General features: G+C 42.1%; 1 protein-coding gene across 3 annotated transcripts in view; it reads left to right on the top strand.

The window, feature by feature from the left end:
* cenpp (centromere protein P) overlaps positions 1-15,041 on the top strand; it is a 176,366-nt gene that overhangs the window by 33,271 nt on the left and 128,054 nt on the right. For all 3 annotated transcript variants that reach the window (XM_079682949.1, XM_079682950.1, XM_079682948.1), the window contains exon 6: positions 14,158-14,254. In XM_079682949.1, the coding sequence (XP_079539075.1) occupies positions 14,158-14,254 (97 nt within the window). The remainder of the gene's footprint in view (positions 1-14,157; positions 14,255-15,041) is intronic.

Genomic DNA, 15,041 nt, shown 5'->3' with positions numbered 1-15,041 from the left:
AAGATGCAGAATGACTTATTTTGCATGCTAAGTAGCCATGTGCTTTCTGGCTCAGTAAACCGATTTAACTGGTAAAAGTTCCTTCAAAATAAGAGTCCCGATCTTATTACTATCAAAATAAAAGTGCAAAACGAAAACTTTACCATAGGAAAATATTGACATACAAATATAATCACTTATCTAAAACTCATTTTAAATATAGTTTATTTATATATTATAATAATTTTAATATTAGTAATAATCTTTATATTTGTATAGTGTGGTGATTGACATTATTCACCCATGGATCTATGGGTTGGGGTATTGTTCCGCACGGACATTTTAGTGAGCCGGACTTCCTGTTTCCGCCGTTCTTCGCTTCCCGTCCATGAAGTTGTTTACATGTGTGTTCCGATGCTAAATAAAAGTCTAGCTTGTAGCTTCGATACCCCGCCTCCGACTCCCATCTCTCGGCACCACAATAGCACCTATTACAAGAATTGTAGCCAAACTGGCTTCACAGCAGTTCAATAGACAGATTAATATAAAATGACAGGATAAAAGCAATGTAGAGGAGCAGCTACATTTCAACACATATATCCACGAAGATTAATACATGAAGACTTGTGACTCGGACTTGACTTGGACTCTTCTTGGTGACTCGGACTTGGACTCGGACTTGAACACAGGTAATGATGACTCGGACTCGATTCGGACACTCCTTGGGTGACTCGGACTTGGACTCGGACTCGAACAGGTAATGATGACTCGGACTCAACTCGGACACTCCTTGGATGACTCGTACTTGGACTCGGACTCAACTACGACTCTCCCTTGGTGACTCGGACTTGGACTCGGACTCGAAGAGTGGTGACTCGAGAGTGACTTGGACTCGTGAATTGGTGACTTGACTACAACACTGTCTTATCTTATCTTATCTTAATGTATACATTGATTTACTTCAATCTAATGTACTGTGTAAAAACACCCCAACAATATTACAAAAAATATACTGCATAAAGCAAACTATATACTTTATTTGATCTAAAATATTGATGTTTTTTCATTATATTAGCCTGTGAAAACCATAAAAAATAAGTGATTTAAATGCTACAGTATTCAACAAACACAACTGCAGAGCTGCAAACATTGCAAACAGACTAAGTTCTACAACACCCAGTTGTCTTTGTGTATTTGTGAATGAAGCGCCATCTCATGGTTAAATCCTGTAATTGAACAAATGGGGAAATTTGGCAACGCCCTCTAGCAATCTGGCAACACCCCCAGCCACTGGGATCCGCTGGGCTTTTGACTGGGACACACCCATTTGAGTCCTATCTGGAGTGCTATATCTGTATATGGAATGGAAATTCAGTTGTGTTTTAACAAAGTGGATGGACAGGACGCTGAAACAGGGTTATTCAGTCCAGTTTTGCAGAATCCCGCCTCCATTCAAAGGCATACGAGAGGTAAATCTAGCATCCCATGAGGAGATGGGTTTCCTCTCGGCAGAGATTCAGGCCCTGGTGCAAAAACAGGCGGTGTCTGTCGTGCACCCTCAGCACAGAGAAAAGGCTCTTTATTCCATGTACTTCCTGGTTCCCAAGAAGACAGGAGAATTCAGACCTATTCTAGATCTCCGCAGCCTGAATCGGCACATTGCCTGCAGAAAATTCCGCATGTTAACTATAAAACAGTTACTGGGGCGAGTGCAGCCGGGAGATTTGTTCACCACCATCGACCTGAAAGACGCGTACTTTCATGTAGAAATTGCTCAAGAGCACAGAAAGTATCTGCGTTTTGCCTTCCAGGGGATAGCCTACGAGTACAACAGATTACCGTTTGGCTACTCCCTATCCCCACGTACCTTCATCTAATGCAGTGGTTCTCAAAGTGGGGGAGCAGAGGCATGACAGGGGGGGCGCGAGAGACCAGGAGGAAAAATGGTTATTAATTATTATTTTTTTAATTCATATTTTCCAAAATTATTGATTCGAAAATAATATGATATCGTACTATTACGTCTGGGTCTCTGTGTTTCATTAAAGCTCGGCTCTGTGTGTGTGGAATGAGCCATTTTGTGTTTGTGTGCGCGAGCGAGAGAGAGAGAGAGAGCGGAGAGGTACCGGAGATCGTTGTTGTTAGCTTCTGGTGCTAGCGAGCTACGCTAACGGATATACAGATGTAGCACTTCATTTCAGACTCCAGCTTACAGCTTCCTGCCTACGACCTGCCAAAGACCAGTATAGAGGAATAATAAGCCCTCCCACTATTTTCCAAGAGGGCGTTGCCAGATCTTCAATTTCAGGTTTTAACCAGGAGATGGCGCTTCATTCACAAATACAGAAAGACAAGTTTCATGGACTTTCAGTTGTGTTTTGAAGAGCATTTGAACACATCAATATGTTAGATCAACTAAAGTATATCTAATCTTGTAATTCAATAATATATTGTCTTTATATATTAAATAATCATAATTATAATGTAAATGTTTACATTAGACTTCTTTATTTGTTATGCTCATACTTTAACCTTTACAATCGTTTGCTTTAATATGCAGTATATTTTTTAGATATTATTAAGATAAGATAAGATGTTACTTTATTGATTGAACATTTTAGATTAGAATGTGCTGTCCCACGGTAATTCAGAAGGCTCACAGGTCACATTCCGACCATTATTTAAAACAATAGGTGCTTTCACACCGTCTACAGTTTGATTTGTATAGAGGGAGCTCTGTCAGTTTTCGAATTACCCATTTGCTTTCGGGGAGCCCTATTTTTCAGAGCACATCCTGCTAATAAATATGTCACACGCACGCTCTGTTGACTGGCGCAGCAGCGCGGATGCGATCAATTGCTATAAAAACACTCTTCTACTAATACAGACGGTGTCACTATGCCGGCGGATGTGGCCGTTGTTGAAGCCTCTTCAGGCTCCGCATCGGCAGGCCTCTCCCTCGGTGTGGAGCTGTCAAGCTCGACCCTAACGCCGCTTACAGCCGGCCAACTAAAAGTTGTTTTCCGTTCACGTTGTCATTTTTAGACTCCTTCGCTTCTTTGCTTGTGAATCCAAAAGCTGTGACGCTTGGCTGTTTTCGTTTTGCCATATTTTTTATTACAAAGCCAGAGTTAAAAAAATATCAATATGAACATTTCAAATACCGCGCCGGCATCACCGCCATAACCATAGCAACGTAAGTAAGAATGCAGCGCCGCCACGTACAGATGGCAACACCCAGACATATTCACAAATATAAAACAAATATTCAGAAACTGTAATGAACAATAACTATTATTTATTTCAAGAACTGTTATTTACAGAAACTCAACATTTCTAATCTGTGTGACACAAATATGCATGATTGTTTTGGGCTCCCCCTATTTATCTCAAAGTCAGCCTTCAGGGGAGCTCCCTCCCTTTTCGGGGGAGCCAAGCTCCCCCTAGCTCCCCCCCATTTCGAACAGTGTCTGTGGCTGAATGGCCAGCGATTAGGTGCGGCGCATTTATCATAGGTGATCAGAGCTAACTGCCTGCCGTCAGATTTCATTTAAAAAACAGATCTGATTTTAAGACTATTTCTGCGCTCATAAAGAATGATAAGAATAAGAATAATGCGTATTGAACTGGTTTCATTAATTAGTGAGTGTATTTAACACTAGAACCGCCAATCGGGTCAATTTGTGTGATGTGTGTTGTGTCAATGTAACTTTTTTTCAATAAAATATTAAAGTCTCCCAGTCCGTGACTTTTCCTGAAAGTTTGTTATGTAGCACCCTATGTTGTTAAAAATTGCATTCTAATAGCGGGATTTGACGGGTTTAGGTAGGCCTATACAAAAACCTCTGGCGGTTCTAGTGTTAAGGTAATTAGGTACAGTAGAAGCCCTTTTTTATCAGTAACGAATTTAGAAGTTGAACATAAAGGTCAACTAACTGAGGGTCACTTGCAATGACAGTGTTGTGTCTAACTGTAAGCTTGTCACTCAGAGACTATTTTTCTTAGCGGATGCATGTCAATTTAAATCAATACATACAACTATTTTTTAAATCAATACAACTATTTTTTAAATCAATAAAAACATTTTCTAAATCCATAAAAGCATTTAAATTAATATTGGGAGTCATGTCGTTACTTTGTTGAGAATGTGGCCATGTAATAATCGGGATAATTTGCAGCGACTTGTTCCTTATGCGAAAAATAACACCCGTCATGTGTGTGTAGAGGTGTGTGTGGTTAAAACACTTTCATGAAGTGAAGGAATTTCCTTCTATAAAACAGCTGTGGGCAGCAATGAGTGTCACGGACATGAATTCACAGATCAAGGCAGACTGGTGCACACACTCTCCTGTCCTGCCAGGCGACACGCCCGTTCTAAGCCATGTCCCTCACTCCTCACATCCCAAGCATCCCCAAAAAGTGTATTATGTTGTTACATCTCAGATGTTATGTTTCAGTTGTGCTCTGTCTATGTTCAGTGATGCAAACTTGTCACCTTTCGGCGAAATTCGCCGTTTTGAATCCAAAATAAGTCGTTTGTGTGATTCATGTAAATCTACGATAAAAATATTTTTGGGGTATGGGGGGGTCTGGGACCCGGAGTAATCTGCGGCCGTGAACTGTTATGTGCCATCATAACAGGCATGGTGTTCTTTTTTATATATATATTATAATGAAGTGCGAGCTGTGTGCTCGAGTCTTCCTGCCTGTCGGCTCTGCTCATGGATGTATAATAAGGCTCTGCTGCTCCGAGATGATGGTCTAGCTTCAGCAGCTACATTACCTACGGGTGCGTTCGTTAATATTAACTGTGCGTCCGGAGTCACTGTGGCACAGACTGGACCGCTGGTGAACAGCTGTTAGAACGGGCCGTTCAGGTGTTCAGAGCAGAGCTCCCTGTCAGAGCGGCAGAGCGTGATGTGAACTGAAAAGTTTTTCTGTGGCAATATTATTTAAGGAATCGTTGAGCTAGCTAGCTAGCATACAGTGTCACTATCTGCTAACGTTAGCTTTAGCCTTCTATTTCTATTTTCATAGGCTATAAACAGAGGTGGTATAAGTATATATATATATTGTACTTGAGTAAAAGTAGAAGTACTCAGATCTTGTACTTGAGTAAAAGTAGAATTACTCAGGTCTTGTACTTGAGTAAAAGTAGAAGTACTCAGATCTTGTAGGCCTACTTGAGTAAAAGTAGAAGCACTCAGGTCTTTTACTTGAGTAAAAGTAGAAGCACACAGATCTTGTACTATAGTAAAAGTAGAAGTACTCGGGTCTTGTACTTGAGTAAAAGTAGAAGTACTCAGATCTTGTACTTGAGTAAAAGTAATAGTCCCAGAGTGTAGGAATACTCTGTTAGAGTAAAAGTCCTGCATTCAAAATGTTCCTCAAGTAAAAGTAGAAAAGTATTATCATCAAAATATAGTGAAAGTAGCGACAGTAAAAGTAGTCATTGTGCAGATTGGTCCATTTCAGAATAATATATATGATATGTTTTATAATGATTGATCATGAAAGTGTTCTCAAAGCTGGTAAAGGTGCAGCTAGTTTGAATGACTTTTTATACTGCAGGGTAGCTTGTGGATTTACTCCAGGTGGAACTAAAGTCGGAATTAACACTTGATTATATTTCACATCATTCATCCACATCTGTAAAGTAACTAAAGGTATTACATACATGGAGTGGAGGAAAAGTACAGCATGTACCTCTGAACTGTAGTGGAGTAGAAGAACAAAGTAGCAAAACATTGAAATACTTAAATAAAGTACAAGTATCTCAAAATTGTGCCCAAGTATAGTACTTGTTGAGTTTATGAACTTAGTTACTTTACACCAGGGGTGGGGAACCTTTTTTGTCTCAAGGGCCATTTCAATTTTTACAATATCCTCGAGGGCCGTACAAATTATTGACCTCTCCTTAAAAATACTAAAATCACAACCCATTCATTTGGCCTTTCTTTCATGCAAAGAAAAAGCAACCTCTTAATCCAGATATCTTACCATGACTCACGTGCACGGTTGTGGCATGACCACCAAAACAGAAAGATATGGACACAAGATGTGTGCAACTGCAAATGTATTGTATGGGGGGGGACCTAACCTCCTCTAGGGGGGTCCCCCCCGGACCAAACAACACCGGGAAGATTTTTTTTAAAAGTTGAAGTTAAAAGCATCAATCTGGTGCACTTTAAGAGCAACATTAGGAGGAGATCTATGGATACATCTCTCAACATCCATATGAAACAGAACTGTAAGCAGATATTTATTTTTTCTTTATGGATATTTTACAAATCACTCCTTTCAAACTGTATTCTTGTTTATTAATAACAACTTTTTTTACTGTCATATTGTATTTTATACCTGTTTCCTTTATTCTCTTATTTTTTTATATTGATAATATAAAGATGTGCCTTTACCTCACTGGTTGTAGAAAAAGCTTCTTATATTTGTTAGCATAGCTAGCTAACCAGATGCTAATAACAACAAAGTTATTGATCAGTATGACAGATGGACAGATTGCCACTGGGCTTACAACTAAGACACAGCCACGCAAAAACAGCGGCATGTGTACGGCTCCTTATGGGCAGTCTATATGGCGCTGCTTATGGGTACTGCAATTTTTGGGAGTGGCGTTCTGGTGCTCTCCGTCAGAACTGCACCCCTATCAGACAAGACATATACCACGTGATGACACGTTAGGCTCGTGTTGTGTTCAAGGACCCTGATCTTGGCTAGGAAAAACAGGCACTCGCTTGTTTAATTTTTTTGCGGTCTAGATTTCTCAATTTTTTTTCTTTTTTGCATGTGTTTATAAGTTACCTCGAGGGCCGTACCAAATTGTCTCGCGGGCCGTATACGGCCCGGGGGCCTGAGGTTCCCCACCCCTGCTTTACACCATGTGGTTATAAAGATAGAAAGACTAAGCCTTGCAGAGAGGCATGAAAATACATTTTCAAAATGCTCAACAGTGCTGCCAAAATTATAAACTGACTGCTACACAATTTAAAATAAATGCTTTTGTATATTTCTATTAGATGTGACTCTTTGGCGTTTCTGTTATTATTAACACTGCTGCTTTAGTTGTTCTGACTGCTAAAATCCTCTGTTATTCCGTGGGGTGGGGGATCCTTGTCACCTTTTTCATACCTGATGAGTTTGCATCCCTGTATGTTAAAAAGCCTCAGTCACCTTAATTCATGTAATAAAAACATCTCAGGTCAGTAACACTCAAAGCTAAATGTGCAATACCATGTTCAGCTATGTTACTATTTATAATGTTATTGTTGTTACATCAGAAGATGTAGATATTGGACTGATTTCTTAACTTACAGTAGGCTATTTTGTACAATGTGTGTTGGAAGGATTTATTAAATTACAATGAATATTGTCATTGTTGAAGGCTTTTAGAGAAGGGTGAACTATAAGCCTGAATTACATAACATTTTATACCTAAAAACATAAAAGCCACAATAAATACATCACAATAATTCTAGTTATTTTTACCTCCCGTATTGCTTTCAACCCACCAGCTTTTATGGTGTTGTTACGTCACTAACTGTAAGCTTGTCACATACAGTCTATGGTCACTCAGAGTAACCTACTGTTAATTTAGCTGCTGGAGAAGAAAGATCAAGGGGGGAGGGTGGGAGAGAGCTGTGGTTGATGGGCCATTAGTTGTGTAAATACACAGCTGAGAGCTGCCGTTTCATTCAGACTGTTTAAAAAACGGTACAACGGACTATTTTTCTTAGCGGATTCATGTCAATTTAAATCAATACATACAACTATTTTTTAAATCAATACATACAACTATTTTTAAATCAATAAAAACATTTCAATTAATATTGGGAGTCATGTCGTTACTTTGTTGGGAATGTGGCCATGTAATAAGCGGGATAATTTGCAGCGGCTTGTTCCTTATGGGGAAAATAACACCCTTCATCCAGATGAGGATCCCTCCGCTACACTTTGGGATCCTGATCGACCGACGAAGCTCCATTTAAAATATACATATTTTTGGTGAATTACTGAGTTTAGGCACGTTAATAACGTTTTAATGAAGTTGAATACAGTATATTCATATGTGTCAGTGATGTCATGTCAATTCGGCGAACATAAACATAAATGATCGTGGTGAAGATGATGATTAAATTACGATTGAAAATCAAGAGCCGGGCTGCATTTCCTCCCGTTCGTTTTTTTCGAATAACAAAATTATTTTGTTAAATAACAACATGGTGATGTTTTGTAAATGATTACATGTCTCTTATTTAGCAAAGTAGTATGATATCCGTGACATATGGATCTTAACAAAGTTCCGCTGTACATCCAGCATACTGTATCTCACTTTATTTCACATGAGCTCCAGTGTGGAACCCTACTGTACCCCCTGGTGGATCAATGATCCATTGCAGCTGGCTTCATTATAATTACATTTATCTATCACGGGGAAGGTCTCAAGTCAAGCTGGAGGTTTTCCCTTGAGCGAGGGCAGATCACGTACCAATCACGGCCCTCACGTTTCAAACTGTCTGAAATGAATCGCTACATCTGTAAGGAGTCTTTTCAACAACAAAGTAGAGGAGAGTCCTCTCCTGAGAGACTCAGTGAGCTAAAGGACTCTCAGTGTTATCTCAGTGGGTTTCAAACCTTTTGGTGACCATTAATGTAAACAATTATTTCCGAGGCACACGTTTATATGATCATTATAGTTATAAAAAAATAAGAGAATAAATGAAAAACTATATGACATTAAAAAAAGAATAAAGTTTAAAAGGGTGATTTGTAAAATATCCATAAAGAAATAGTAAATCTGTTTACAGTTCTGTTTCATATGGGTGTTGAGAGATGTATCCATAGATCTCTTCATTTTGCTCTCAAAGTGCACCAGATTGATGCTTTTAACTTCAATATCTAAAAACAAATCTTCCCGGGGTAGCTTGCCCCCGGACCCCCCTATGTGAGGTCCACACACCACCTATAAAAATAGCACTTTACCCCTACTTACACCTATATGCCGCGAGCTGATTATCGAGCCTTCATTGTAACAGTCGCGGGTATACTGTGTAATTGCGTGGGGATTGTTGCAGTAGAAAATTCCACTGTAGCGACCGGTACATTAATGGGAAACCCTAAATGTTTGAGCACCCTCTATGAAACGTCAAGCTACCCCACAGCACCCCAAAATACATCTCTGGCGCTGCCACTGAGCCTGACTATTTGTGTTGGGGGGGCCCGACTTTTTATTTTCTCCAAAGGGGGGGCCTGACAGAAAAAGTTTGAGAACCACTGATCTAATGTGTGGCCACATCGCTCCAGCCGCTGCGCGCCCATGGCATGAGTTTTATTTTATCTGCACGACCTCATAGTCATGGCCAGGTCCAAGGAATGGGCAAATGAAGGGGGCTATTCAGTTAGGGGGCTTTAGTCTTCCACCCCATAGTGGGGCCAGGGAAGTTAAACTGCACCTCCTCTGCCCGGTGCGTGTGCTAGCATGTTATGTGGAGCGCCCGGCTGCCTTTAGACGCACTGAACAGCTGTTTGTGTGCTTTGGGGGCGGGGTGACCGGGAAAGCTCTGTCAAAGAAACGCCTGGCAGGATGGCTCTGCGAATGCATTGCACATGCCTACGGACAGGCGGGGAGAGCCTGCCCCGTGGGGGTCCGTGCACACTCTACACGGGATGTGGCTGTGTCAACAGCCTTATTCCACGGCTTGAGTGTAGAGGACATATGCACGGCGGCGTCTTGGTCAACGCCAGGCCCCTTCATAAAGTTTTATCTCTTGGACATGTCTGGCTCTTTCTCATCGTCTGTGCTTGCTGGGACAACACAGGACTGGTGAGGAGGGGGGGGGGGGGGCTGTGGGTCAGTGGGCATCTGACCCCCTCACCGGACGTAATGCCCTTACGTTTTTCCGGGCCCCCTGGCGGGTCCCGGGGAACGTAGTCCGCACTGGGCCCATACGGGGCTGGAGGGCTCTCCTCGTCTGCCTAGGGGCAGGAGGGGAGAGCCCTCCACACTATAGTCCACACCCACTCTGCACGGGGTCAGTGTCTGATTGTGGGGGACATGGGGCACTTGCGCTCTCCCCGTGCTCCTTAGGGACTCGGGAGAGGTGGTGCACAGTGAGCCCATACAGGGCTGGGGACTCTCTCCGTCTGCCTATGGGCAGGGGGGGGGAACCCTCAGCACTGTTTTCCGAGCACACTTTTCCCGAGGTAAGCGCGGCGGAGTGTGCTCTCTCTGCCGCGGCCCAGACTTCTCCACGCTCACAACCGAGGTAAAGGAGGGTGCGGTGCAGCGGCTGCCAACCAGAAAGCCGGTCAGGGGCAGTGGGGTGGAACGGTGTTGTTTGAGAGATATAACGAGGGGTTACGTATGGTAACCCTTGTTATATAAGCACAGGCGGAGCCCTCTACGCGGGCCCCTGTCGGTCCTATGCCGCTCGCTGAAGAGAGGTGTAGGATGACAGTCAGGAGGCGAGGCCTCCTTTTATACGGTGAGATGCGTGCGCATTCAGTTAGGCCTGCCCTGGGGCCGGCTACGTTTTATTGAAGTCTCAGTGGATGAATGCTTGCATGATATGATCAAGGGGTAGTACCCATAGAGTCCAGTAGAAGGCTCCGCCTGTGCTTATATAACAAGGGTTACCATACGTAACCCCTCGTTTTTTCTGTCAGGCTAGCACTCTAATCAGAGCAGACAGGGCTCTGGTTTCAGACAGAGGGTGAACAGAGGTGCTGCAGCACAGGCAGTATCAGAAAATAAAGACCTAATTGAACATTAAAGCATGGAGACAGACATGTCACAGAAGAAGCACAAACTACAGATATGAACCGGAAAATGAGCGGACAAAGCCATACTAAAAAGATGATCACAACACCAAATCTGAGTAAGTTATTAATTTTCATTCAGTGAAGCATGTGAATACACTTCAAATTAGCTGAATGTGCATTCAACAACATAAGTTTGCAGGGCTCGACATTAAGGACTGCCCGATGGCCCAGGGCCATCCAGTATTTAGCTCGGGCAATGAAACCTCACCTGCTGGTTGCCCGATCGGGCAATCTATTATGCCAGTATCATGCAGCTCGTGGATCCAGTAATGAGTGACCCGACAGTAAAACAAACATATCTATAACTAGTTTAGGTACTTTGAGAGGTAATTAAAATAGCTACATGTGATATTCTAACCTGAAGTGTGTGTTTCGTTCCGCTCACCACTGCATGTGATCATGCAGAGCTGCGTTTCGTCTCGTCAGCAGCAGCTGATCTCTCTCTCCCGTCAGATTAGACTTCACTCGCGTTTATGTCCATATCGATCAGATCCAGCTAGTTCTAGCTAATGATATGACTACCTGCTTATTAAAAGACACCTAAACAATAAGTGTCGCTATGCAACTGGGTGAGGCCACAAAGTATAACGCAGCATTATGCATTTGTGTACATGCCCACCGGAACCCCGAGGCATTACCAACAGATCAACGAACAATCAACCCATACAGGACATCTCTTTCTCCACATTAAGTGTTAGACATTAGAATTGACTATTCTTGTCTGTCACATACTCTTCTTGTCTGTCACATAAGTGGCGCAACTGAAGCGGTATTGCGCTAAAGGGAAATTATTTTGACCGGAGAGATTTAGATTTGCGGCTAACGGGAACTCTGACGTCGCCATTTTGTGTGCTTCGCGGATGCGCTCGGCTCCTCTCGACTGCTGCTCGGGTCTGCTCGGTCAGCTTCCGGATGAGGAGGCATTCGTTCGACCAACTTACAGTAGATAACATTACAAACATTTTTAACAGGAGCCATAATAGTGTAAATAATGTTTGTTTTGGCAGTTATAACTGAATGTAATGTGTTCTACTTTTGTACATCTGGGAAGGCATTTGCCTTCATCAGATGGAAAGTGTCTTGACTCTTGACTCTTGACCAACAACTTAAGTATTTCTTATAGCTATGCAGGGCATGCAAGCGAACAAACACAAACAAGAACAAACAAACAAGTGAAATGAAGAATACAATTGAAATTGTACAATATAGTATTGTGGTGGTTCATCTTATAATTCAGTCTAGAGAATGCACCAGACAGCATACTGTAAGACCTGCAACAATCTAAATGTTCTAGGGGGAGGCCCCCCAAACCCTTTATGCGTCATTTCGTCAGCGCGCATTTTTCAGGGCAGTCTCTATTGGGCTCAGGGCCATCTCTAAATTAGCTTAGATGGCCCACAGGGCCACAAACAAACTGTCCTTCACTGCAAACATTGCTGCAACAACCCGCTGCTGCAGATACACGCTTTACAACATCAGGAGGATACGTCCCCAGCTGACCCAGACATCAGCGCAGGTTCTGGTCCAGGACCTCGTCATCTCACGCCTAGACTACTGCAACTCCCTCCTGGCTGGTCTACCTGCATGTGCCATCCGACCTCTGCAGCTCATCCAGAATGCAGCGGCTCGTCTGGTCTTCAACCTTCCTAAATTCTCCCACACCACACCACTCCTCCGCTCCCTTCACTGGCTTCCAGTAACTGCTAGAATCCACTTCAAGACACTGGTACTTGCGTACCATGCTGCGAATGGATCTGGCCCTTCCTACATCCAGGACATGGTTAAACCGTACACCCCAGCACGTGCACTCCGCTCTGCATCGGCCAAACAGCTCGCTGCACCCGCACTGCAAGGGGGACCCAAGTTCCTGTCAGCAAAAACACGTGGGTTTGCTATCCTGGCTCCAAAATGGTGGAATGAGCTCCCCATTGACATCACGACAGCAGAAAGCTTACACATCTTCCGGCGCAAACTGAAAACTCATCTCTTTAGACTCCACTTTGAGCGATTGAATTACTAACAAAGCACTTATATACTAATAAAGGGCTGGCTTTCTAAAGCCAGTTGAGTAGCACTTGAAATGTTTGGCTCTATGAAACCTGATGTACTTATATGATTCTGTTTTCTTCAAGGTTGTATCTTCCTGGTCGAATGCACTTATTGTAAGTCGCTTTGGATAAAAGCGTCAGCTAAATGTAATGTAATGTAATGTCTGCAGGACTGGGTATTGAGCTCAGTATTTGTTTTGTTCCAATCAAAACCAAAATAGCTTCTAGTCAAAGTGTTTGTTTTAATTTGATGTTTTTTTCCACGGTTTGCTGCCAGAACATTTAGCTTCTCATTTTGGATGATAAACTAATAAGCGCCTATATTTTCCACGTTTCAAAAGCCACAAATCATCATCAAACTTGATACATGAAAAGTTTTCAGCAACCACTATAGTTGGAAGCTTTAATCAAACTGAATAATACACAAGGAGTTGGACCAAATCACTTAAAAACAACAATATCAAACCAACGATCAGTCCCTCACTCTCTTTGTATTTTTGGTAATGCTCCATTTTATGTGAGCCATGTTTCCATCAGCTCTGCGCGGAATAACAGTCGTCTGGAAACTTCACCCGGCTGCCGTCTAGCCCCGGGCCCCCATGGAAAACTCTGGAAAACCTGTAACAGAATATCCCAGGCTCACTCATCAGACAGAGCAATGTTCTTTTTGCTATAGCATTGTGAAATACAGCATATTGCATATAAGGAGGAACCGTTTTTTAATATACTTTTGTTTTTGTATGGGTAGTTTGGATGGGTCTGCTTGTAAATGATTGGTTTGCTCTTGCATTTGGAGATACAACACAGTTATGCTTAATAGAAATATTGTAATAATTATAATGCTTTTGAGTCAAAGCATAGTGATTTACATAGGATTTAAACCTTGTTCGTCCATAATGTTCTTATAATTAGGCAAAAGTCTTAAAATGTAACCCTTTTCATTAAAGACTGCCTTGGTAAATTGTAGTTTGTATTAAAAAGGCACATTGGCCAAGAAAGCATAACTGAATGAAAATGTTTGTTGATTGAAAAGCTAATCCTTGAGCATCCTTTTGGGGGTTTCCGTGTGTCCTTCCCATTCTCGAGAACACACTGCTCCTCTGCTAACGTGATCCAAGACTAAACAAATGTATAAGCCACAGTTTTGAATTCTAAGAGTGTCAATGTACTCAATATGACTTAATGAAAAAGCTGTCATTATCGCAAGTATTTCATATACATTTTTTCGATCAACATTTGAAATAATCAACATTCCATAAAAAAAATGTCAATGATGCATTCAATGTCATTTCAGGGTGGAGGAGGGCAAGGACCTTCTGCTGTTCTTCAGGACTCTCAGGACCTTCTCAGACAGATGTGAGGACCGGCGCAGAACCTTCCAACACTTCCAGGTAATTAAAGAGACACCTGCACCTAAATGGACCTTAATATGGCAACCTTACCCACACACACCTGCTTTCCACCATTTGTGTGTATTGGCATGATAAACCATTTTGGTCCTCACAACTAATATAGAGGATCGGACTAGGTTGGTGCTTGTCCCTTAACACCACCGACCACATTTTTGTGAAACATGTCAGAATGTTTGCCTTATGACATGGCCACATCTTTTCTTTAGTTTTTTTTTTAAAGGGGACATAATGTGCTTATTCTCATGTTGATATTTGTATCGGTCATCCGCTTAGAGATGTCCCGCCCCTTAGCCGATCACGTACAATGTGTTGGAGTGCTAGCCAATAGAGTGTTGCACAGTGATATCATTATGTTACGGAAGTAAACAAAGGAGTCCAACGGAGGCGTTAAGGCAGGGGAGGAGGGTGTTGGGAGAAACTCCCTCTGTAGGGAACTTTTGCATTTTAGCCTTTGCAGACCATTTACACAAAAACCTATATAACACACTAAAGGAAAGAGGAAACCCAAAAAAGCATAACAAACATGAGGGAAATATTTTTACTTGTTGCTAAATGACATCTCTGCATTATTTGTTGGGGACGAGATCAGTCTATCCTATAATATTTGAGACCAGACGGTCCATCAGTCAGGACACGTCCAAAGTCAGTATTTTTTGTAAAGTGCTTGAATTCTGGCTGATGAAAGAGTATGAAAATTAAGGTAAGTGCTGTTTGTGTGAATCAATGTCGACATGGTAAATATAGAGTAATATTGAGTGGGACTTTA

Source organism: Notothenia rossii, assembly GCF_949606895.1.
Source record: "Notothenia rossii genome assembly, chromosome: 5".
In the NCBI taxonomy this organism is placed as follows: domain Eukaryota; kingdom Metazoa; phylum Chordata; class Actinopteri; order Perciformes; family Nototheniidae; genus Notothenia; species Notothenia rossii.
This window is presented reverse-complemented; position numbering and strand designations above follow the sequence as displayed.